Below are 26,227 nucleotides of genomic sequence, written 5' to 3' on the forward strand. Positions count from 1 at the left end.
CCTTACTGGCCTACCAGCATGTGCACTTAAGCCTCTCCAGCTGATCCAAAATGCTGCAGCTCGCTTGGTCTTCAACCAGCCAAAATTCTCACATGTCTCCCCCCTGCTCCGCTCCCTCCACTGGCTCCCGGTCGCTGCCCGCACAGAATACAAAACCCTGATGCTGGCATTCAAAGCAACCAAAGGTATGGCTCCCCCATATCTTGCAAGTATGATCGAACCCTACAAACCCTCCCGCTCACTCAGATCAGCCAACGCAGGGAAGCTGGAAGTACCCTCACTAAAAACGCCGGGACAACGCTCCACACGTCCCAAACTCTTCTCCCTTCTGGCTCCAAAACTGTGGAATGCACTTCCCATTGCAGTCAGAACTGCAGCATCACTCCCAATCTTCCGCCGTAGTCTGAAAACCCACCTTTTCAGACTCCATCATGGCCCATAGCACTTACCCCACCCCCTTAGATAGCAATTCTAGTAGTCATAGCACGTCATAGTACATATGTGTAGCATAGTAGTATAGATGTATAGCTTATATGTATAGTTTCATTATAGATATTCCACTGTTACTTTCTTAGCTACGCATGTTTCATGATAAATGTCTTTATGTGATGTATTCCCATGCTTTTGTTCTTGCTTAATGTAAGTCGCTCTGGATTAAGAGCGTCTGCTAAATGCCTAAATTGTAAATTGTAAATTGACTGTGCCACCGTGCCCCGTGAAACGTACGTTTTTAATCATGCGCCCGCTACGCTACGGATATACCATCATGCCATTTATAGAAGCCAAGAGTTCACACAAGCTCATTACTCCAAATGTGGCCTTCCTAACGCGACAGCAGCTGCAGAAAAAAAAACACACGGCGTTGGCCATTAATGTAGGTCACGGTCTTCAGCTGGATCGCACCTGGATGAAAAGGGCACTCAGGAATACGAGACACGGAATACTAACCCCTTCTGAACGGGAACCCCTTTAAAGCATTACGTTATGCTTTAGCTATTGGAAAAATAGCAGATCTACAAGCTCGTAGCGTGCCACTCGGTGGCGCGCTACGAGCTTGTAGGTCTGCTATATTTTGAAAAATCGTGGAAATGTGGCACAAAACCTTGGAATATATATTCTTTCAGCGCGACCGATTATAACTCAAATCTCTGCTTCTGGGGAGGGGGGGGGTCCCTGGACCAACATATTTTCAGATGGGGGGGTCGGCGGCCAATTACATATAACTTTTGGGTGATATAGACCTAGAAACGTGAGGTATTTCAGAAAACTGTCAGGATTTAGAAGACATATTTGTTTTATTTTGACGTCAGGCCTGAACGGGCTAATATAGGGGGCGTGAAATAGGGCAGCGTGAGCCTGATGAGAAAACAATGGGCATCACACTGTGAGATGATTGCAAATCGTGACAAGAATTGTTGCTTCGTTTAGTTTTTCTTTTTTTGGTACAGCCCCGTAATTCATTCATTCAGCAGGGGCAGAGAATTGGCAACGGCTTTAGAATCTGCACCGTTTTGGATAATTATCTCGCTGTCACAATTAATTAACCCATTCTGAACGGGAACCCCTTTTGGTGTTAGCATTATGCTATGCTTTATAGCTATTGAAAAATAGCAGATCTACAAGCTCATAGTGCGCCACCGAGTGGCGCGCTACGAGCTTGTAGATCTGCTATTTTTTTTTAATCGAAGAACGACTGACATAGAAACATAGCTTTTTCAGAAAACTGTCGGGATGTAGAAGACATTTTTTTTAGAATCTGATCTCAGGTCAGAATGGGTTAATTTTGTTGGGGCCGTCGGGCATTGAGCCCGGCCCGGCCCGGCCCACACTCCATCTCTGCTCCAATGTAATGTAATGTATTGACAGAGCGGTTCTGGAGTCAAGGCCGGGTCGTCACCGGGTCAAACTGGGGCTTGGCAGGAAAACATTGTTGTTGATGAATTACATTGTGGAGCAGATGAAGTGTGTCTGCCTGGGTTTTATTCTGAAAACGGTTACATTGTGGAGCAGATGAAGTGTGTCTGCCTGGGTTTTATTCTGAAAACGGTTACATTGTGGAGCAGATGAAGTGTGTCTGCCTGGGTTTTATTCTGAAAACGGTTACATTGTGGAGCAGATGAAGTGTGTCTGCCTGGGTTTTATTCTGTCACGTTCAGAACCAGACCCTCAACCTAGTGATGTGCGTATTGACCGAATTCTATTAGTTTTTGTATGACTTTTTTTTAACCCATTCTGACCTGAGATCAGATTGTACTGACTTCAAAACCAGAGGACCCCAAAGTCATCTTTTTTTTCGTCGTTTCTCTGAATGTTTCAATTAAAAAAAAACTACATTTTTCAGCAGCTCACCATGACGACGATGTAGTGCCTCCAGTGGAATAATGACTACATTAAGGATTATTAAAAAAAACTACATTTTCCAGCAGCTCACCATGACGACAATGTAGTGCCTCCAGTGGCGAGGCAGGGGGCCGTCCATCTCCAGCAAGGCATGCTGGGTCGACAGGAAGCAGCTGAGGTAGGCCGGGTGCAGCGCCATCACCATGGTGATGTGGTCCAGACGACCCAATGAGAGGAAGGCCTCCATCAGCACGCCGTGGTCAGGACCCTCCTTCAGGATCTGAAAGCAACCAATCAGATTGGACGTGTTAAAAACGTTCTCAGTTGCCACGATCATTTTGGATTTCACTAGAATTTCGATGTCTTCGATGGAAGCATGTTGCACACACTAGAGACACTAGCAGATCTACAACCTCACACAACATGTCACGCTGCCACACGACGTGTGCTTGTAGATCTTCGGTTCGTAGTGATATTCAGCATTAAGAGAGTATTTTAACCCATTTAGGCCTGATGTCGTAATAAAAAAAACGTTCGCTCTGAAAGGATATATATTCAAAGATTTGTGCCGCATTTTCACAACTTTTCAAAAATAGCAGACCTACAAGCTCGTAGCGCGCCACTCGGTGGCGCGCTATGAGCTTGTAGATCTGCTATTTTTCAATAGCTAAAGTATAACATAATGCTTAGTTAAAACACCCAAAGGGGTTCCCGCCCAGAATGGGTTAACTAAAGTCATCGAACAAGCAATGGAAAATTTTGTTGCCATCTGGAGGAAACCTCATAACTCCATTTTAGAGAGTTTAGATTTATTTTTCTCCATAAATCAGTGCTATTGTTTCGGAAATATTGAACCAATGGAAAATAGTAAAAAGTGCTTAACTTCATTTGTACCCTCAAACTGTCTGCTGAAAACAGCTAACTCCACCAACTCTCTCCCTCTCAAACTGTCTGCTGAAACAGCTAACTGCACCACCTCTCTCCTACCCTCAAACTGTCTTCTGAAACAGCTAACTGCACCACCTCTCTCCTACCCTCAAACTGTCTTCTGAAACAGCTAACTCCACCACCTCTCTCCCTCTCAAACTGTCTGCTGAAACAGCCAACTCCACCACCTCTCTCCCTCTCAAACTGTCTGCTGAAAACAGCTAACTCCACCAACTCTCTCCCTCTCAAACTGTCTGCTGAAACAGCTAACTGCACCACCTCTCTCCTACCCTCAAACTGTCTTCTGAAACAGCTAACTGCACCACCTCTCTCCTACCCTCAAACTGTCTTCTGAAACAGCTAACTGCACCACCTCTCTCCTACCCTCAAACTGTCTGCTGAAACAGCCAACTCCACCACCTCTCTCCCTCTCAAACTGTCTGCTGAAAACAGCTAACTCCACCAACTCTCTCCCTCTCAAACTGTCTGCTGAAACAGCTAACTGCACCACCTCTCTCCTACCCTCAAACTGTCTTCTGAAACAGCTAACTCCACCACCTCTCTCCCTCTCAAACTGTCTGCTGAAACAGCCAACTCCACCACCTCTCTCCCTCTCAAACTGTCTGCTGAAACAGCTAACTCCACCACCTCTCTCCCTCTCAAACTGTCTGCTGAAACAGCTAACTGCACCACCTCTCTCCCTCTCAAACTGTCTGCTGAAACAGCTAACTCCACCACTTCTCTCCCTCTCAAACTGTCTGCTGAAACAGCTAACTCCACCACCTCTCTCCCTCTCAAACTGTCTGCTGAAACAGCTAACTCCACCACCTCTCTCCCTCTCAAACTGTCTGCTGAAACAGCTAACTCCACCACCTCTCTCCCTCTCAAACTGTCTGCTGAAACAGCTAACTGCACCACCTCTCTCCTACCCTCAAACTGTCTGCTGAAACAGCTAACTCCACCAACTCTCTCCCTCTCAAACTGTCTGCTGAAACAGCTAACTCCACCACCTCTCTCCCTCTCAAACTGTCTGCTGAAACAGCTAACTGCACCACCTCTCTCCCTCTCAAACTGTCTGCTGAAACAGCTAACTCCACCACCTCTCTCCCTCTCAAACTGTCTGCTGAAACAGCTAACTCCACCACCTCTCTCCTACCCTCAAACTGTCTGCTGAAAACAGCTAACTCCACCACCTCTCTCCCTCTCAAACTGTCTGCTGAAACAGCTAACTGCACCACCTCTCTCCTACCCTCAAACTGTTTGCTGAAACAGCTAACTCCACCACCTCTCTCCTACCCTCAAACTGTCTGCTGAAACAGCTAACTCCACCACCTCTCTCCCTCTCAAACTGTCTGCTGAAACAGCTAACTCCACCACTTCGCTCCTTCTCATGGAGATAATTGACAATAAATGACTGGTGGTGGCGTGATCGGTAACAGAGGTTACTCTGTGTTGATGTTAATGGGTTAAGAGGTGTTCCACGCCTCCATCATAACCGGCTTTTGTTGTTTACGAGCATCACAGCGCTGCTGTCAGAGTGCTGCGTGGCTCCTTCGCCTCGTCTCGACCTGTCACTCTCATTATCGAAAGACACGACTCCAAAGATCACCAGCTGTCAAACCTTGATAAGACTGTGCATTTGTGAAAGCATTTGGCTTTTGTTTATCTGGGTCATTCTTCATAACCCACATGGACCCTAGTGTAGTAGGGCATGTGTTCGAAATAATACATGTGTACGAAATACGTATTTTCTGTATTTTTTTAACCCATTTAGACCCGAGTGCCTTGAACTAAATCCTGACCGTTTTCTTGAAAAACCTATATTTCTGTCAATGAAGAAGCAAAGATTCGAGTTAAAAATATTCGCTCTGAAAGAATATATATTCCAAAATTTGCGCCACATTTTCACGATTTTTCAAAAATAGCAGATCTACAAGCTCGTATTTTAAAATACATGCATTTCAAATGCATGCCCATCTCTGCCTAGTGCCCCTGTTAACCCATTCTGACCGGGCACCCATTTTGGTGTTGGCATCATGTTATGCTTTACCTATTGAAAAATAGCAGATCTACAAGCTCGTAGCGCGCCACCGAGTGGCGCGATACGAGCTTGTAGGTCTGCTATTTTTGAAAAATTCGAAGAACGACTGACATTTTTAGAATCTGATCTCAGGTCAGAATGGGTTAATCAGACCAGTGTGTGTGTCCAGTGGAAACCTCGTATGAATCTGATCTCAGGTCAAAATGGGATAATAATAATAGGCCAACATTCTTGCAAAGTGAAGATCGATCAGCTATTTGTAAAAATCCAACCCAAACTATGACCTCATCCTTGCCTAGTTCTGACTACATTGTCACTGACACATTGACTGAGTAATCGTGAAGCCCAGGAACGGACCAGGGTTGGTGTTAGTTTGACCCCAAAACAACGGCATGGATTCAGGTTTTTCCAGAGAGGTGCAAACAAACAATGACAAATCCGAAAAAGCCAAAGACAAATATTTGCTGAGCTCAGTCTGTGCCACACGGACACTTAACAAGTTTCAACTGCAACCTGACATGTCCGATGTCAGGAGAGACACGTCTTCAGAGAACAAACCTGACATGTCCGATGTCAGGAGAGACACGTCTTCAGAGAACAAACCTGACATGTCCGATGTCAGGAGAGACACGTCTTCAGAGAACAAACCTTACATGTCCGATGTCAGGAGAGACACGTCTTCAGAGAACAAACCTGACATGTCCGATGTCAGGAGAGACACGTCTTCAGAGAACAAACCTTACATGTCCGATGTCAGGAGAGACACGTCTTCAGAGAACAAACCTTACATGTCCGATGTCAGGAGAGACACGTCTTCAGAGAACAAACCTTACATGTCCGATGTCAGGAGAGACACGTCTTCAGAGAACAACACCAATAGACAGACTTTATTCAGAAGGCTCTTTGTCTCTAGAAAATCACACTGGTGTGAAATGAGTGGTGCAACTCCCCTCTCTCCTCTCCCCCCCCCTCCTCTCCTCTCTCTCTCTCTCCGTCATTAGCAGGCAACAGTGCAGCACTAATACTATCTCACTCTCTCTGTTTCTGGCAAACAGCGCCCCTACTGGTAGTCAGTCATACTGGTGCTCATACATACATACATACATGAACACATAGGTGAACACATAGGTGAACACGGACATTGCTGTTCCTTGGAGTGGTTGCACCACTCAAAAACAGAATACGCCCGACGGAAGAGAGAGAGAGAGAGGGAGTCAAAGTCAAACCAAAAGTGACATGGCACTGAACAGCTGAGCCACCACACACACACCAGATCATACGTGGGGCAAATCTAGGCTAAACTGTCAAAGCAAATGTGCAGATTGTTTAGAGCAGGGGTGGCCAAAAGTAGATCACATGACATGGCCCTAAATAATATTTAATTTATTATATATATATGAAAAATAACGTTTTGGCATCTGCCACTTGAATTAAGGTGACTTGATTGATTGACATCAAAAAGGGGCTCAAACCCACAATGCAATACTTTGTTTTCTGGTCGGTTCCTGGAACAACATATATTCAGATGGGGGTCGGCGGGCCAAATACATATCATTTTGGGGGTCCTTGACATGAAATATTGAACACCACTGATTTCAGAAAACTGTCGGGATTTAGAAGATATATTTTTTTAATTAACTTCAGGCCTGAATGGGTTAAGAGCAACAAAAAGATGACTATTGTAATTTGTCGCCGAAGCTGCCAAAGTCATCAAGAACTGCAAGTCTGCAACACTCACATGATCGTTGGCAAAGTTTCAGTGGCAGCTACGAGCCGGACACACACACACACACACACACACACACACACACACACACAACACACACACACACACACACACACATACACAACACACACGCACGCACACTGACTGTGCAAAACATCAGCGGGTGACGAGCACATTCATTGAAATTCACTTAAAGTGTTACGTAACGCCCTGCCAGTCATTTTAATTAAAACAACAGTTGGCACGGGGCATATCACGTGGCACAGTAGCCCAGCTACATTAACCCATTCTGACCTGAGATCAGATTCTAAAAAATGTCTTCTATACATCCTGACAGTTTTCTGAAAAAGCTATGTTTCTATGTCAGTCGTTCTCCGATTTTTCAAACATAGCAGACCATACTTGTAGATCTGCTATCCCTCTATTTTTCAATAGCTAAAGCATAACATAATGCTAACAACAAAACGGGTTCCCTTGTTGTTTTAAACTCCATCTGAAAAGTCACCTTTATAGATATATATACTGTATTATAAAAAAATACAATCAATTCATTCGTATTAATGAATGAAATCAATCAATTGGGGGCATTGAGTACTGCAGTTTTCCAAATGTTGAGCTTGCAGAAATGTCTATTGTGCAATATGACGACACAGCTGTACTTGCAAAGTAGAAAACAGGGCTTTAAGTGGTAAATCAATTTGTGTTGATTATAAAAATCTATACAGTGTTTTAACCCATTCTGACCGGGAAGTTCGGGAACCCATTTTGGTGTTAGCATCATGTTGTGCTTTAGCTATTGAAAAATAGCAGATCTACAAGCTCGTAGCGCGCCACCGAGTGGCGCACTACGAGCTTGTAGGTCTGCTATTTTTGAAAAATCGAAGAACGACTGACATTTTTAGAATCTGATCTCAGGTCAGAATGGGTTCATCAGACCAGTGTGTGTCCAGTGGAAACCTCGTATGAATCTGATCTCAGGTCAGAATGGGTTAAGCATTCTTTTGTGGAATTGTTTTTCGTTGCTCAATTTGGGTCACGTCACTGTGTTCATGATCGTCCTTCAAAAACATCCATTTAACCCATTTCGGGCAGGAATGTGTTTTTTAAGCATTTATGTTATACTTTTTATTTTTTTGAAAAATCATGAAATGTGGCGCAAATCTATATTTTCAAATCTATTTTTAACTCAAATCTTTGCTTCTGGGGGGGGGGGGGGGGGGGGTGGGGGGGTCCCTGGAACAACATATTTTCAGATGGGTCTCGGGCTCGGTGGCCAATTGCATATAATCTTGGGGGTCTTCGATATATATGTTTTGTCTCACTGTGATGAAGTAGGGCGTTAATTTACCAAAAAAAAACCCAAAAAAAGTTAAAATACGGAGATAGATCTGCCCTGACGAGCAAACGATATCATTGCAGGTGACATTTTTCTCTTTCTCTCTTTCTAAATCGAAAACAGTGGATCTGCCAACATTACATCACAGCCTCACAATGAGTCACAATGAGAGACACGCACATGTGCACGCAAGAAGATCAGCTATTTTCGGATTCCAGCACTACTAGGGAAACGTTGCTCAATGCACGAATAGAAACTAACTAAACTGTGAGGTGTGATATTTCCAAATAAAACAGGATCTGATGTAACTTGTGGTTGCATTTGCACTTTGCCACCCAGAGCTAGAGCTCCTAGTCTACTAAACTAGACAATAGAAGTCCCTGTCTGTCTACAGATGTTGTATGCATGTTGCAACAGTGTGAGTGAGACCTAACTAGACAGAGACCTAACTAGCGCTACTAGATCTGCTATTTTTTCAATAATCGTGAAAATGTGGCACAAATCTTTTAATATATTTTCTTTTAGAGCGAATTGGCCAATTGCATATAATCTTGGGGGTCCTCGGTATATGTTTTGTCTCACTGTGATGCTGTTGCTTTTCTGTTGTTTTTCTGTAAATGTGTCTCAGTTTGTATTCACTGTTTGTACTTTTGTTTTCTCGCTGTTGTTATTCTGTGTGGTATAGCTTTAGTGCATTTGTTTTTATTTCCTTCCTGTACAGCACTTTGTAAACCCTGAGTTTTGAAACGTTCTATATAAATAAAGTGGATTGGATTGGATGAAAATGTTTGAGCACCACCAGACATAGAAACATGTTTTTTTTTCCAGAAAACTGTCAGGATTTAGAAGACGGATTTAGAATCGTCCTCAGGTCTAAATGGGTTAAGTTTGATTACATTTTTTTTTACGGCATGTGCCATAAGTTCTGCTTATGTTATGAATGAGTACAACATGCATAAATAAGATAAAAGGCTGAAATAGGCCTTCTCTCTGGGGCTGACCTGGCTTCCAACGCTTTTGTTTCTAAAGTCGATATCGTGGAGCTCACTCAAGCACACGTATGGCTTTGAAGGGTAGCAGAATCTACCCAAACAATTAAAAGAAAGAAAAAATCTATTTGTGCCATTGAACAAAACTTCGACTATTCATCAAACCGTTCAATACTAAACTAAGGACATTGTACCTCTGCTAAAGGTTGTGAAGTCCTAATCCATTATATTTAATCCATGATAAATTACACTGATAATAAACCAGATTCACAGTACGGTACAAAGCAATCCATTATTCTGATACTGGAGGGGAAAAGAAAAATCAATATTTAGGAGATAAGACGATGGAACTTTTACAGAGTCAAGAAGTTTAAACCAGTGGTTCTCAAAGTGGGGTCTGGGGGCCATCAGGGGTCCTTGGGGGGGGGTTCCAGGGGGGTCCCCAGCAAAAATAGTTAGCCATTTATATGTTGGGTATTAAAAAATAGCAGAACTACAAGTCACGATGCGAGCTTGAATATCAGCTATTCTTTTTTTTTCTCCCATTATTGAAAAAGACTTAAAATGGGCATGATTCCACTCATTTTCAACATTTTACAATACATTAATATACCTTAGAATAGTGAATCATGGTGAATCACATCATCAAGATGTGATACATTAATATACCTTAGAATAGTGAATCATGGTGAATCACATCATCAAGATGTGATACATTAATATACCTTAGAATAGTGAATCATGGTGAATCACATCATCAAGATGTGATTCACCATGTTAATGATTTCTTTTTTTTACTCAAACTTTATACTAGATTGAATCTTCAAGAATCTGCAGAATCAGCTACAGAGACCATCAACGTGAGTCCCCTCAGTAGAGCGCGCCTTCACCTACAGTAGAATTCTTTCTGTTGAGTCACTGTACAGTCATTCACTCTGTCTTTCACTCTCAAGCAGGGTTGTTTTCGTCGACTAAAACTAAGACGAGAAATGTTCGTCGACTACCTTTTTTTCAACTGACGAAAACTAAATGGAAACTAAATGAAAACTTAAGCTATGATGACTAAAACTGAGACTGACAATTTAGTCAACAAATAAATACTCGACTCGAACGTTAGGGAGGGACTAGTGGACAGTCATTTTACACTTAAATAGCAAATCGGCTATTTTCAGTAAGTGTAAAATCAGTCATTACAACGGCATCAAGGCCCGCCAAAATACATTTTAGTCGACTAAAATCTCATGACATTCAGTCGACTGAAACTAGACTAACACTAAAACATTCCGGGTGACTAAAATAAATGTGACTCAAACTAAATTAAAACGTTTCAAGAGACTATTATGACTAAAACTAAATAGAAATTTTGCTGCGAAAAAAAACGACAATGCTCTCAAAGACTGTCGATACCGTTGTCGGCAGGAAAACTGTAGAATACATTAGTAGTACGTTAACCCATTCTGACCTGAGATCAGATTCATACGAGGTTTCCACTGGACACACACTGGTCTGATTAACCCATTCTGACCTGAGATCAGATTCTAAAAAATGTCAGTCGTTCTTCGATTTTTCAAAAATAGCAGACCTACAAGCTCGTAGCGCGCCACTCGGTGGCGCGCTACGAGCTTGTAGATCTGCTATTTTTCAATAGCTAAAGCATAACATAGTGCCAACACCAAAATGGGTGCCCGCCCAGAATGGGTTAATCTAAATGACCACTCAGGCAAACTGTCGAATACATTAGTACTAAACGAGCACTGAGGAACAATCTATATGCACTGAAAAAAAGCCGCACTTCTCTAATTTGTGTTGTGGAACTTTGTGTAAACCGTTTTGAGCATCTATCTATGCATGTTATGTAGACAGCACAAGTGCATTGTATGTAGTCATAGCACGTCATAGTACATATGTATAGCATAGTAGTATAGATGTATAGTTTATATGTATAGTTTCATTATAGATATTCCACTGTTACTTTCTTAGCTTACGCATGTTTCATGATAAATGTTTTTATGTGATGTATTCCCATGCTTTTTTGTTCTTGCTTAATGTAAATCTCTCTGGATTAAGAGCGTCTGCTAAATGCCTAAATTGTAAATTGCATACAACGACATGACTTGGAAGTTCCTGAACACAATGTAATGTCTCTCTCTTCTCTTCCGCCTGGAAAAAGCTTCTAATGAAAAATGTGGTCACAAAAAACAAAACAAATGTCTCGTGTATTTGTCACAGCCGGGACTTTTCAGAACAGCCTGTGAGATACTGTACAGCAGTGTAAAGTAAATAAGCACATAGACATAGTCTCACGTACAGTACCTAAGTACAATTTCCAAGGTATTTGCACTTTTACTTGAGTATTTACAATTATTTTACTTGCAACTCCACTATATCTCAGAGGCTAATATTGTACTTTTTTTCCCTACACTTCGAATTTGTTTAACCCATTCTGACCTGAGATCAGATTCATACGAGGTTTCCACTGGACACACACTGGTCTGATTAACCCATTCTGACCTGAGATCAGATTCATACGAGGTTTCCACTGGACACACACTGGTCTGATTAACCCATTCTGACCTGAGATCAGATTCTAAAAATGTCAGTCGTTCTTCGATTTTTCAAAAAATAGCAGACCTACAAGCTCGTAGCGCGCCACTCGGTGGCGCGCTATGAGCTTGTAGATCTGCTATTTTTCAATAGCTAAAGCATAACCTGATGCTATAACACCAAAATGGGTTCCCGTTCAGAATGGGTTAAGGTACTATAGTTACTTTTAGATTTAGATTACAAAACATACAGTTATCTCTTGCCCTAATATAATACATTTGGGGCCATTTGAAAATAGCCGATCTACAAGCTCCACCGTGTGTCGCGATGTGACACATGGTGAGCTTGTAGATCTGCCATATTTCAAAAACATTATTTTATATACTTTCAAAATGAAACGGAACCATTTTTGGGACCACTTGAAAGTTAACGGGACCATTCTGTATCTTACTTTAGGTACTTTTAAAGTACATATATCGATACCAATACTTTTGTACTTTAGAATTCCAGACCTTTAATTGTAACGTAGTAGTTCTACATTGCAGTATCGATACTTTTTACTTAACCCATTCTGGGTTGGAACCCCTTTTGGTGTTTTAAGCATTTCGTTATACTTGAGCTATTTTTGAAAAGTCGTGAAAATGTGGAGTAAATCTTTGAATATATATTTCAGAGCGAACATTTTTAACTAAATTATTTGCTTCTGGGGGGGGGGGGGGGGTCCCTGGAACAACATATTTTGAGATGGGGGTCTGTGGCCCAATGGAGATAATTCTGGGGGTCCTTGACATGAAAAAGGTTGAGCACAACTGACATATAGAAACATGGGTTTTTCAGAAAACTATTAGGGATTTAGAGGCCTGTTTTTAATCGCCATCAGTCCAAAATGGGTTAAGTAAAACATTACTAGTACTTTTTCTACCACTGGGGGTTGAGAGAGAGATAGAATCAGTACCTCTTTAGCGGGGATGAAGGCACTTGGACCTGACGCCAGGGCACGGGGAACCTCAACACCTCTCTCCTGGAACACAATAAAAACAACATGAAAACAAGATTCATTCAGGACGGGATCCCCTTTGAGTTTTAAAGCATCATGTTATACTTTAGCTATTGAAAAATAGCAGAGCTACAAGCTCGTAGTGCGGCATATAGCTTGCCGCGCTATAAGCATGTAGATCTGCTATTTCTTTGAAACATTTCGTGGAAATTTGTGCCGCAAATTTGGAATAGGCGAACATTTTTTAACTCAAATCTTGACATGAAATAGTTTGAGAACCACGTCTGACATAGAAACATAGGTCTTTCTAAAAAATAATGATAATAATGTTAGAAGACATTTTTTTCTCTTCTTTTTTTTTTGAATCGGCCTCAGTCCTAAATGAGATAAAATAAAATAAAGTACAACAGAAAAGAAGAAATAACAAAGTCTCAACAAGGAAGGAGAAGTATGGAATATTCTGGTCACCACAGTTCTTCTTCTTAACAGGACACAATAAATTATTATAACACTACTAGATAAAAAAGATGATTCTTCACAGAAGCGTTTAACGTTTCCACTATCATTTCCATTCAATTTAGACATTTAGCAGACGCTTCTTAACCCATTTTAGGCGGAAACCCGTTTTGGTGTTAGCATTACGTTATGCTTTAGCTATTCAAAAATAGCAGACCTACAAGCTCATAGCGCGCCACCGAGTGGCAATCTATGGAAAAAATATACAGGATCAACCTCAAAACTAATTGCAAAAACAAACAAAAAACTCAGCTGATTTTGCATCTTCAATATATCCTGAATAACAGAAAAAAAGTTGCCTGGAATTGTCTGAGGGGGAAGTGTTGAAAATGGCCTGTACAGAATGGCCACCATTGACATCCTATTACCAGTAAGACGCGCAAACGCGGGAAGCGAACGCAGCTCGTACATATTTGGGTTTTGGACATATAGCTGCTTTGGGGACTCCTTATATGGTTATGGCTGAGTCATGGTGACACAAATCACTCAGCTCCATATATGGGCACAAAAGCGGGACAGACAGACAGACAGACAGACAGTATGCAACACACTCCATATTTGGACGTAGCTCCATATATGGGCACAAAGGGGGGACACACGCACGCACAGACATGATCTGCTAGGTCTCATAGTAAGTGCTCACTGATTTCGCAATAAGGCAATATCTTCTACATTTCCTCATGCTTTAAGTAGGATGTGACGACAGTGACGTGTCAAACTAGGGGGTTTTCATCATTCTGAATCCAATACATTCATTCATTGATTGATTGATTCAAGCATCAGTTTTGCACAAAAACACGCATTGGATTGGGCTGAATTTGGCCATAGCAACTTGCCCATGTGATGATGTCAGCACAGACAATTCCAGGCAACTTTTTTTCCTGTTATCCAGGATATATTGAAGATGTAAAAAAAAAAAAAAGCTGAGTTTGGGTTTTTTTTGCAATTAGATTTAGGTCAAATTCATTCAATTATCATTTAAATTATCCACAGTATCTGAAACAGCTCATGATACCATACACATGAACTTAGACATTGCTCACAGGTTTATTTCAATATACCCACACATCAGTTGGCAAAAAAAACATTTATGTTCAAAGCTCCTTGTTGTGACTGGAACAATCTAACCGTCCATATTCGTTCAATAACAATCTTTTCATTTGTTTAAAACTGTGCTGTCCTCTCATCTTGAGACTATACCTGTTCATGTTTTCACTAATCATCACTGTAGCAGATCCATGATGCAATGATCCATGTGTTATGTCTACGTTATGTCCATGTTATGTGAAATGTTGTCTTGTTGCAGTGTTTGTTCTTTGATTGGTTGTTTTTTTTGTTTTGTTGCTGTTCGTTTGTTTATCTAGGAATTGTATTGTTTTGTCTTGTTTTGTTTTGTCTGGTTGAATTGTTTGAAAACGAGATGGTTCATCTCAAGGGATTGTTGCTATTAATAAAGAACTTCAGACAAATTACATTATTACTGGACTATGATCAAGAACACCACGAACCGATATATCATCAGTCAGTCTCAACTCAACGGTGTTACATAATTATAAAGGATTAATAATCTGTGACATTGAAACGACTCACAGTTAACTAGCACAGGATAACCAGGTCGACGACACATGAACCTGGAATCTGTCTAATAAATAACACGCCACCTAAAGTATATTGTAACGTAACCTTTTGTCAGAAGCCTGCATTCCACTTCCAAAAGGATTAGGTCATTCTTCTCAGTGAAGATAAGTTTCCTTCCCCAGGTTACTCATTACAGCCGAGGGAAAGTCATCCAGGCCAGGGGTTCCCAAAGTGGGGTCCGGGGACCCCCAGGGGTCCTTGAGGGAGTTCCAGGGGGGTCCCCCCAGCTAAATGAGCTGACGGGTCCATTTGTACACTCTCAGGGTTAAATTAACATTGATTTTACATAATAAATTGGGGGTCCTAGACATAGAAACGCCATTGAATGGGGGTCCGTAGACTAATGCATGTCAAACTGGGGGGTGGGGGGTCCTTGAAATTAAAAACAGGCTGAGAAACACTGCTAGAGCCATAAAAACATTCCCTTATGAGGGGGTCCCTGCCCTGGCAGATCTCTTCAAACGGGGGTCCGCGGGGCTAACGATTACTATAGTGTCAATTTGGGGGTCCTTGACATGGAAGAAGTTGGGGAACCCCCTGATCCAAGCCACAACACAACAAAGAAGACAGCTGCACACTATAGCCACAGGACCCCCACTCCTCCCATAAAGTGGACTACTATACGTTTACAGTAACCTACTTCACAGTTACAGACAGTGCAAAGCAGCCAACCGTCTGTAACATGAGAGAGTCCCCTGTTTCATAACTCCTACAACTCACTGTGTACAAACAACCCCCGCCAAAGCAAAGCACCAAAACTCACCGTCATATTCAGCAGATCGGTGACTACTGTACTGAAAAACAAATCCCCCTTCTTGCCGGTGTGCGTTTGGGTCAGAGGGGAGGTCAGGTCCACGCCAGAAGACAGCATAATAGTAAGCAGAGACTCCACTCCACTCAACTCACTGTGTAACTCCGTCACCACCGTCCCAACAGCCACCTTTGTTTTCTAGAAGCTGCAGTTCACTGGCTATTGAAACGGGGGTGTGTCCCGGCCCGCTGTCACCCGCGTTGCCAGGTTTGGGGTTTTTGTGCGAGACCAAAAAGCAGGCAAACCCAGGTCTTTGTATGAAAGACTTTTTTTTGAGTGGTGCAACCACTCCAAGGAACAGCAATGTCCGTGTTGTTCACCTATGTGTCGTTATTAATGAGCACGAGTATGACTATTAGTACAAGTAGGGGCGCTGTTGTGCCAGAAACAGAGAGAGGGATAGTGCTGCAATGTTGCCTGCTAATGAGAGAAAGAGGGGGGGGAGGGGAGGGGAGGGGGGAGTTGCACCACTCAGTTCACAGGGGTGTGATTTTTTTATTGAATGGCTTGAAAACAGTGTCTGTTGACGAACTCGAATGAAACGAAGACTAAAAAATGTTCGTCGACTACCTTTTTACACTGACGAAAACTGGTGGAAACTAAATTAAAACTAAGCTATGATGACTAAAACTATAAGACTAAATGTACCGACAATTGTCAACAAATAAAAACTAGACTAAAATGTTAGGAAGGGACTATAGTGGACAAGAGATCCAGCATAAGTCATTTTACACTTGGTTGCATGGTCAAAATAGCTGATCTACAAGCTCACAACACGACGCACTCCGTCGCGGACCGAATATAAATGTAATCAGCCGCAGACCCCCCCCCCCCCCCCCCCCCATCTGAAAATATGTTGTTCCAGGGACAACAACCCTCAAAAATACCAATATTTACAACGCAACTTTACAGGGGGAAAAAAATAATAAGCCGCGGGGTCGCTTATAATAAACCGACATGGCAACCCTGGACTTTCAGCAGGGCACCACGGGGGGGCGTGTCCTGCTGGCTGCTTGTTTACTGCACATCTCTACACAGTCTTGCGTCACCTCTCTCTCTCTCTCTCACTCTCTCTCTCTCTCTCTCTATAGACCCGTCTATGTCTCTCTCTCACTCTCTCTCTCTCTCTCTCTCTCTCTCCATGGACCTGTCTATGTCTCTCTCTCACTCTCTCTCTCTCTCCAGACCTGTCTCTATGTCTCTCTCCCCTGCTCTGCTCTAGGTCTTCACTGTACCGGTCTGATGAAATTACCCAGCAATCCGATAAGAGATTAATTAATCACACACACGCACGCACGTACGCCCCCCCACACACACACACACACACACACGCACACGCACACACAGCAGCTGTGGTGCGTGTGGTGGGGGGGGGGGCTTTAGTCACTTGCAAATGAATCATGTTTTTCTTTTTTTCTTTGGTCAAAATGTCAAGTGTAGTCATTATTAATGCCTCTGATCTGCACTGATAAAACTAATTAAAGCCCTGATCGAGCTATATAAAAGAACTGGAGCAAAGAGCAGTGTGGAGATATAATATAAGTCATGTGTTTGTGACTTCACTTTATTGTGATAATATAATATGCTAAGTAGGCTATACCTAATCTACATAAAATACAGTATAAAATCAATCAAGCTTGTGATCAACTCATTTCCAACCAGAAATTGGGAGATGTTGCAATGCAATAATACACTTCTAACGGTTTGGACTACTCCCTTATTAAAAACTCACATCAAATTAGCATATTCTCAAGTGTCACATTAACCTCCGAAATAAATGACTGCCCATGCAGCCAAGCTGCAATTTGCAACTCTACATTTGTTTTATAATGTGGTTGCGTTTGCGATCTGCTTGTCTTAAACGACCTTAAACTCACCAACATTGCAGCTATATAGTCTAAACTTGAATTATCCTCTTTCAATCTGCCGAGCTTGTTTTTCATAAAGATGTTATGAGCTACTTTCTGTCAATACATTCTGTGCAAGTGATTCTTTTTCAAAGTGCTGGAGTTTGGAAGCGCTCGTCCTAAGTCACTGAACCGCCCTGCATACCATCTGTTTCGCATTTGCACATAATGCAGGAGGCAGCAGCGCGACCCCTTAATCAAAACGAGCGCTTCCAAACTCCAACACTTAGAAAAAGAATCACTTGCACTGAATTTGACAGAAAGTAGCTCAGTCATAACTCATAACATGTCTACGGGGGATTTTTAGGAAAAACAAGCTCGGCAGATTGAAAGAGGATAATTCAAGCTTTCCCTACAGCTGCAATGTTGGTGAGTTTAACGTCGTTTAAGACAAGCAGGTCAAAAACTCTAGATTCATCACATTATTAAAAAAATCCAGAGTTGCAAATTGGCCTGCTAATGAGGATGTGTCTCAACTTGTCCACCACCATCCAATCAAGGATCTATTAGTGATTCCCAAACCCAAACTATTTATATTTCTTATGACCCAACAAAAAGCTAGTTTCACTTTCAACAGTTTTTAAATAAATTTGTGGATTTATTAGGGGTTTTTTTTCTATCTCTGAGACCCCCCCCCCCTTAATGTATACTGTAAAATCAATATCGGAGCTCTGGGTCCATTTGGTCCCAAATTATCATTTAGCTGGGGACCCCCTTGAACTCCCTCAAGGACCCCCTTTGGGAACCACTGGTTTAATAATTATACCTAATTATCACCAGAGGGAGTGCAACAAACCATGTACAACCCAGATTCGGCACAAACAAGGGACTAAATTATTTTCGCTCCTATGCCACCAAAATGTGGAACGCCCTACCAACAGTCATTAAGACATGTGAATCCCTTGACTCCTTCAAAACCGCTCTCAAAGGGCACCTACGGACGGCCGCAATTCGAAACTGGCCTCTGTAAAATCAGAATCCCCCCCACCGCCCCCCCCTTTTCCCCTCACTGTATATGTATCTTTTCCCTTTTTGCTTCCTATATGATGAATTCCTGTTCTGTTCTTTAGCTACATAGAAGTGTCTATTTGTACGTCTCTAAATGTTTTGATGAATTGAACAATGTGGACCCTGTTGTAAACAAGTGTAATGCTTAATATTGGGTCGTCCACTCACAGTTAACAGTCTCTGTATTGAGTTTGTGCTTGAAATGTACTGTAATTCTACAAACTGTTAATACATATTTCAATCAATCAATCACCTGTATCGTGTGCAGCAGCTCCGTGGCCCGGTGTCGGACCTCCTCCACGGGACAGGACCCGGCGGACAGCCGCAGCAGCAGCAGCAGTGTGTGCCGGTCCAGGCGGGGAGGGGGTGGTGGTGGTGAACCCGAACCGGGCCGGTCCAACACGGCCAGCACGGCCTGGCTCAGCTCCTCCAGAGCCCCGGCTCTCTCCGCGGCGTCGCGGCTGCACAGCCGGGCGAAAGGCCCCTGCATCCCCGCGAGCAGCTGCTGCTGCTCCGACTCGGACGGCTGGTGGATCCGTCTCTTTATCGGCGAGGAGGAGGAGGAGGAGGAGGGGGGACGACCGGCACCGGCACCGGTACCAGCACCGCCGGAGGACATCTTTACCACCACCACCGCGGTTCCTCTGTCCGTCTCTCCGGTACCGTTCTGGGGAGATTCAATGGACATCTCTCCGGTGGCTCTCCTTCGGTCTTAATAATCTTGACTCCCTGCCTGGGTTTTTGGCTTCACTTATGGTGGTTCGATATCAATGACCGTCAATTAAACCCGTTAGAATCAGCGATCTTACAACTCTTATCTATGAACACCAGAACATGTAATGTATTGTATTGTATGTAAGGCAACCCCAAACCGATGAATGAATCCGATACCTGTCCCAATGAATGGGTCCGTCTGTCACATCACATTCACCACCACCACCCGGCTAAACGTTAGCAGAGCTACAACAACCCGGTGTTCTCTTTCCTTCCCTTCAGAACGGTGGTTCTAGCTGCACCGTGCACGACGAGAACGCCACGGCATGATATGACACCGGTGTCGGTCTCTTCCGTCTACGGAATGCATCGATGTCTGAAGTGATTCAAATGTTTTATCATCTGATAATCATCTCTGCAAAAGAAGTTTAGTTGAGTACTGCTAGACTGCTGCTCTGCTGCTGCCGCTGCTGCTTGCGTCATTCAGACGATTCTGACTTCCTCGTTGGTGACGTCACGTCAGCAGGTCGTGACGCGAAAAGGGGAACCTGTCATGGCATGTTTATATTGTAGTTTCTCGTTTCTTTTAGTTTAAAATGTTATCCGTGTTTGTTTTGGGCTACTAATACCTGTGAATGCAAAAGGAAAGGTCCCCACAAGTATAGAAATATAGAATATGAGATAGAGAGACAATTGTGATGATAAAGTTATCACCAGGAAAATGGTTATTTATCATCACATTCACTGATAAGCCTTTTCCTGGTCCCATCACAAGCTAAATGTTTGTTTTATGGTTTTAAAAAAAAGGGTTTTAGTCGACAGATGGATGGAGCCCAAAAAAAGACTGGATCGATTTATTTTATTTTATGTCCTCTCTCAAAAGTTTTAGACTTACAATTAGGAAAAGATTAATGTTGGGGTTAGGTCAGAATTCCACAAGTTAAAAGTGCTATGTTTTTGCATTTTAAGGCTTACGGTTGAAAATTGCAAAATGTATTAAAAATAACATTTATAAAATCACTGACCAATTTTTCTTTGCATGTACTCGCACAAGTATAGTAATGCAAACCGTGTGTGTGTGTGCGTGCGTGCGTGTGCGCGTGTGTCGCTGTGCGTGCGTGTGGCTGTGCACGTGTGCGTGTGTGCAGCACATCCGTACTTTCACAATGTTTAATACACACGTACACACTGTACTACTTCCTGAATCACCTTTATTTTAGGAAAATAAAAAGCATCATTCATCAACAACACATCACGTACCTTTTCAAGACCAGCCTTATAACATCTTATATTAAATTATACCATGATATATTTATACCTTATATAAAATATTAGATACCTGTATGTTTGTATGTGTGTGCGTGCTGTGTGTGTGTGTACTGTGTGGTGGTAAAATAGAGGGACCTCTTGGAGCTCACAGGCTTGGAGGAAGAAAATGAAAGAGAGTCAGAGAGAGAGAGAGGGAAAGGGAGAGAGAGAGGGAGAGGGAGAGAGAGAGAGAGAGAGAGGGAGAGAGAGAGTCAGAGAGAGGGAGAGAGAGTCAGAGAGAGAGAGAGAGAGACAGAGACAGAGAGATGACAGACATAAATTGACAGACAACTGTGGGTCACTGCTCTTTTCTTGACATCATGACAATAAGACAGTTCTCATCATCATCATCATCATCATAATTTTTCGATCACGGTCGGTCGAGATCGTGGATTTCACACAACGCCACGCCAGACTTCCCGGGTCCTTCATTCATTCGCCATCCCCAGTTCCTGCTTATACTGACGCATGTGTACCCTATACTATAGCGATGACATCAGAGGGAAGGACAGTTTTCTACCTCTGGTCTGCTTTGAGGCAGGACTCCAGAGAAGAAGGGAAGAGATATAAACCTCATTGTTTCTACCTCTGGTCTGCTTCGAGGCAGAGACTCCAGAGAAGAAAAGGAAGATATAACCTCATTGTTTCTACCTCTGGTCTGCGTTGAGGCAGGACTCCAGAGAAGCAGGGAAGATATATAAACCTCATTATCAGCTCTGTAGCGGTGGTTCTTTTGGATCGTATACTAGTGAAGAAACACAGGGAAGGTTGCCGTATATTAGATCAGTCGATGCGTGGCTCTTCCAAGACAAGATTTTACAGGTGTGTGTGTGTGTGTGTGTGTGTGTGTGTGGTTCTCAAAGTGGGATCTCCGCGGGTCCCCATGCTGTGAGTGTTATAAAAAAAACAAAATGGAGTCTGTGTCCACTACAGGGTCTGTCACTCTCAGACTTGCCCTAATAATGCACACCAAACTGGGTGTGCTATATCTGACGTTAAAACATAATATACCTTGAGAACCGCCCTATAGGATACTACTCCACACCCCTTTTCCACCAAAATAACTTCTGGTTCCGCTCTTTTTTATGTTTTTATGATGGTTTCTATCCCATCTCTGCATCTTCCAAACCTGAATATTGACACGTCCAAAATTTGGTTCACACTTCAAGGCAAGAAAAAGGTTTTTGTTTTTTTATTGTTTTGCTTCCTGCAGTTCCCGAACCAGCTTTTGAGCGATCTGAACCAATGAATCTGGTTGAAAAATGAAGACAGGGGGGAATAAAATGAACGAAACCGGTGGCCAGTAGTCTGAGAGAACCACAGACCCACAGATCACAGACCCTCTCCCACCACCACCACCACCACAGAGATGACCCTCTCCCCCCACCACAGACATGACCCTCTCCCACCACCACCACCCACCACCACCAGGTCGGTTGGTTCAACAGCTCCCTATGAGGGATAAGACTTTTTAAAATATTACAAAACACACACACACTAGGGCTGGCTATGGATGGAGGAAGGTCACGACCTTTTTCTGGAGCGAACACACAGTATTTAAAAAGGAACACACACACACCCAGAGACCCTAAAACATGATGGTAGGAGGTGAGACAGTCACCCAGAGACCCTAAAACATGATGGTAGGAGGTGAGACAGAGGCGGGGGGAGGAGGAGGAGGAGGAGGAGAAGAGGGGGGGGTTCCAAGCACAGAGGTCGAGGTTCACAGGCTCCGCTTCTTTTCGGTATGTTGCAGGAAGTAAAAAGTGTGTGTGTGTGTGTGTGTGTGTAGATGTCAGCGTGTGTGTGTGTGTGTGTGTGTGTGTGTGTGTGTGTGTGGGGGGGGGTTTGGAAGGGGGTGTTTGGGGGGGGGGGGGGGGGGGGGGGGAGAGTCCTCAGACGATCTTGTTCTCCAGTGCGGCGATCCTCTTTGAAACGCTCTCTAGTGAACAGGTTGGGGTCAAGGAATAATAATAATAATAATGATAATAATAATAACAATAACTCTAGTCTACCTCCTCTACCTCTCTAGTGAACAGGTTGGGGTCAAGGAATAATAATAATAATAATAATAACAATAACTCTAGTCTACCTCCTCTACCTCTCTAGTGAACAGGTTGGGGTCAAGGAATAATAATAATAATAATAATAACAATAACTCTAGTCTACCTCCTCTACCTCTCTAGTGAACAGGTTGGGGTCAAGGAATAATAATAATAATAATAATAATAACAATAACTCTAGTCTACCTCCTCTACCTCTCTAGTGAACAGGTTGGGGTCAAGGAATAATAATAATAATAATAATAACAACAACTCTAGTCTACCTCCTCTACCTCTCTAGTGAACAGGTTGGGGTCAAGGAATAATAATAATAATAATAATAACAATAACTCTAGTCTACCTCCTCTACCTCTCTAGTGAACAGGTTGGGGTCAAGGAATAATAATAATAATAATAATAACAATAACTCTAGTCTACCTCCTCTACCTCTCTAGTGAACAGGTTGGGGTCAAGGAATAATAATAATAATAATAATAACAATAACTCTAGTCTACCTCCTCTACCTCTCTAGTGAACAGGTTGGGGTCAAGGAATAATAATAATAATAATAATAACAATAACTCTAGTCTACCTCCTCTACCTCTCTAGTGAACAGGTTGGGGTCAAGGAATAATAATAATAATAATAATAACAATAACTCTAGTCTACCTCCTCTACCTCTCTAGTGAACAGGTTGGGGTCAAGGAATAATAATAATAATAATAATAACAATAACTCTAGTCTACCTCCTCTACCTCTCTAGTGAACAGGTTGGGGTCAAGGAATAATAATAATAATAATAATAACAATAACTCTAGTCTACCTCCTCTACCTCTCTAGTGAACAGGTTGGGGTCAAGGAATAATAATAATAATAATAATAACAATAACTCTAGTCTACCTCCTCTACCTCTCTAGTGAACAGGTTGGGGTCAAGGAATAATAATAATAATAATAATAACAATAACTCTAGTCTACCTCCTCTACCTCTCTAGTGAACAGGTTGGGGTCAAGGAATAATAATAATAATAATAATAACAATAACTCTAGTCTACCTCCTCTACCTCTCTAGTGAACAGGTTGGGGTCAAGGAATAATAATAATAATAATAATAACAATAACTCTAGTCTACCTCCTCTACCTCTCTAGTGAACAGGTTGGGGTCAAGGAATAATAATAATAATAATAATAACAATAACTCTAGTCTACCTCCTCTACCTCTCTAGTGAACAGGTTGGGGTCAAGGAATAATAATAATAATAATAATAACAATAACTCTAGTCTACCTCCTCTACCTCTCTAGTGAACAGGTTGGGGTCAAGGAATAATAATAATAATAATAACAATAACTCTAGTCTACCTCCTCTACCTCTCTAGTGAACAGGTTGGGGTCAAGGAATAATAATAATAATAATAATAACAATAACTCTAGTCTACCTCCTCTACCTCTCTAGTGAACAGGTTGGGGTCAAGGAATAATAATAATAATAATAATAACAATAACTCTAGTCTACCTCCTCTACCTCTCTAGTGAACAGGTTGGGGTCAAGGATAATAATAATAATAATAATAATAACAATAACTCTAGTCTACCTCCTCTACCTCTCTAGTGAACAGGTTGGGGTCAAGGAATAATAATAATAATAATAATAACAATAACTCTAGTCTACCTCCTCTACCTCTCTAGTGAACAGGTTGGGGTCAAGGAATAATAATAACAACTCTAGTCTACCTCCTCTCGTCATATACAGTAGATATCAAGGCTGAAGCTCAGAGGGAACCGGGCTTTTGCAGTGGCAGCTCCCAAGCTCTGGAATGAGCTGCCTCTGCACATAAGACAAGCCCCCACTCTTCAGGTGTTTAAATCACGCCTCAAGACATATTTTTATTCTTTGGCTTTTCCAAGCATAGTATGAGCTTTTGATGTTGAAAGTGACACTGTGTACTGTATGTTGTTTGTTTTTAAATGAAGTTGTGATTTGTATTATTTTATTGTAAAGCACTTTGGTACAACTTGTTGTTATTTAAATGTGCTATAGAAATAAAGATGGTATGGTATGGTATGGTATAGATCATTGTGAATACACTTTTTATATTCATACCTTCTCTGATATTGATACTACACCTGTACATTGCTGCTATCGTGTATTGTCTGTCTGTTTTAAAAACGTTGATGTACGGATGCACTTTTGCCCAAGACAAACGAGCGGCAGTAGGAACAAGGACACAGTAGGCCTACCTCTCGTGAAAAGGATATGTTTTTTCGTTAGTGCCTGTAAAGCCTCCTCAACCTTTTTCTGGAACTTAACGAGGGAGTCACATTCACAGGGGTCGTCCTCTGTTGGAAGAGACAAACAAACCACACACAGGTTAACTTAACGAGGGAGTCACATTCACAGGGGTCGTCCTCTGTTGGAAGAGACAAACAAACAAACCACACACAGGTTAACTTAACGAGGGAGTCACATTCACAGGGGTCGTCCTCTGTTGGAAGAGACAAACAAACCACACACAGGTTAACTTAACGAGGGAGTCACATTCACAGGGGTCGTCCTCTGTTGGAAGAGACAAACAAACCACACACAGGTTAACTTAACGAGGGAGTCACATTCACAGGGGTCGTCCTCTGTTGGAAGAGACAAGGTTTAGATTAGATAACAAACTAACAATGGAGTCACACACAGTCATGTTCCTCGTCTGTTGGAAGAGGAACAGACAAACTCACAGGTTTAGGGCAGTAGTCGGTGTCCAGACCAGAGCAGTGCATGTGCGTGCGTACGACGTGTGTTCATTAAAATTACAACAGGAATAATATAATTATAGCCCCGAGCTAATCATGCTCTACCGACAAGTAGTTTAAAGGAATCAAGGACACCACGTTGCAGACTCACAGGAGACAAGTCTGCACTCACTAGCCTCGGAAACACAGACATTTTTATTTCAGGCACTCACAGAACAAAGTGATGTTATTTGAATTGTTTTGTTATTTTTTTAAAGGGGTTTTAAGTCACCCCGCTTTCTCCCTAATTTAGTCGTTAATATGCCGATGTATTCCTCCCCACACACATTTCTGTGTGATGTCACTGCTGTTGTATCCTACTGACTCACCTACCGGTGAGGAGCCCCCACCGGGAGGACATACTGTTGTATCCTATACTGACTCACCTACCGGTGAGGAGCCCCCACCGGGAGGACATACTGTTGTATCCTACTGACTCACCTGCCAGTGAGGAGCCCCCACCGGGAGGACGTAGAGCCCCCTTTCGTCCTACTCCTCACGCCCAACACTCCCCGCTGACAGGTGTCGCCCCCCAAAGCCTGTACGAGTTTTGTGCAGTTCACACAAGCCCATTGTGTCTGGACTTGAACCCACAGCCTCCGCGG

The 26,227-nt window shown here is 42.5% G+C and overlaps 2 protein-coding genes across 5 annotated transcripts in view; both read right to left on the reverse strand.

Moving 5' to 3' along the window:
• The window catches only part of sesn2 (sestrin 2), a 36,543-nt gene extending 17,214 nt beyond the window's left edge, over positions 1–19,329 (reverse strand). The window contains exons 1-3 of one of the 2 annotated variants that reach the window (XM_080788329.1): positions 19,034–19,329; positions 12,859–12,924; positions 2,432–2,620 (exon numbers count right to left, since the gene is read on the reverse strand). In XM_080788329.1, coding sequence (XP_080644455.1) covers positions 2,432–2,620; positions 12,859–12,924; positions 19,034–19,270 — 492 coding nt within the window. In that variant the 5' untranslated portion in view covers positions 19,271–19,329. Of the gene's footprint in view, positions 1–2,431; positions 2,621–12,858; positions 12,925–15,817; positions 15,959–19,033 lie in introns of those variants that run through there. The other variant, XM_080788330.1, reaches the window with a different exon arrangement.
• A 1,359-nt stretch (positions 19,330–20,688) lies between these two features.
• matn1 (matrilin 1) overlaps positions 20,689–26,227 on the reverse strand; it is a 19,377-nt gene continuing 13,838 nt past the window's right edge. The window contains exons 9-11 of one of the 3 annotated variants that reach the window (XR_013965587.1): positions 25,101–25,181; positions 22,177–22,747; positions 20,689–22,143 (exon numbers count right to left, since the gene is read on the reverse strand). Coding sequence is in view for 1 of the 3 variants with exons in the window: in XM_080786800.1 (XP_080642926.1) it covers positions 22,698–22,747; positions 25,101–25,181 (131 nt within the window). In the remaining 2 variants the exon portion in view is untranslated. Of the gene's footprint in view, positions 22,748–25,100; positions 25,182–26,227 lie in introns of all 3 variants that reach the window. The other 2 variants (XR_013965588.1, XM_080786800.1) reach the window with 2 other exon arrangements.

Source organism: Protomyctophum bolini (assembly GCF_963924005.1).
Source record: "Protomyctophum bolini genome assembly, chromosome: 17".
In the NCBI taxonomy this organism is placed as follows: Eukaryota; Metazoa; Chordata; class Actinopteri; order Myctophiformes; family Myctophidae; genus Protomyctophum; species Protomyctophum bolini.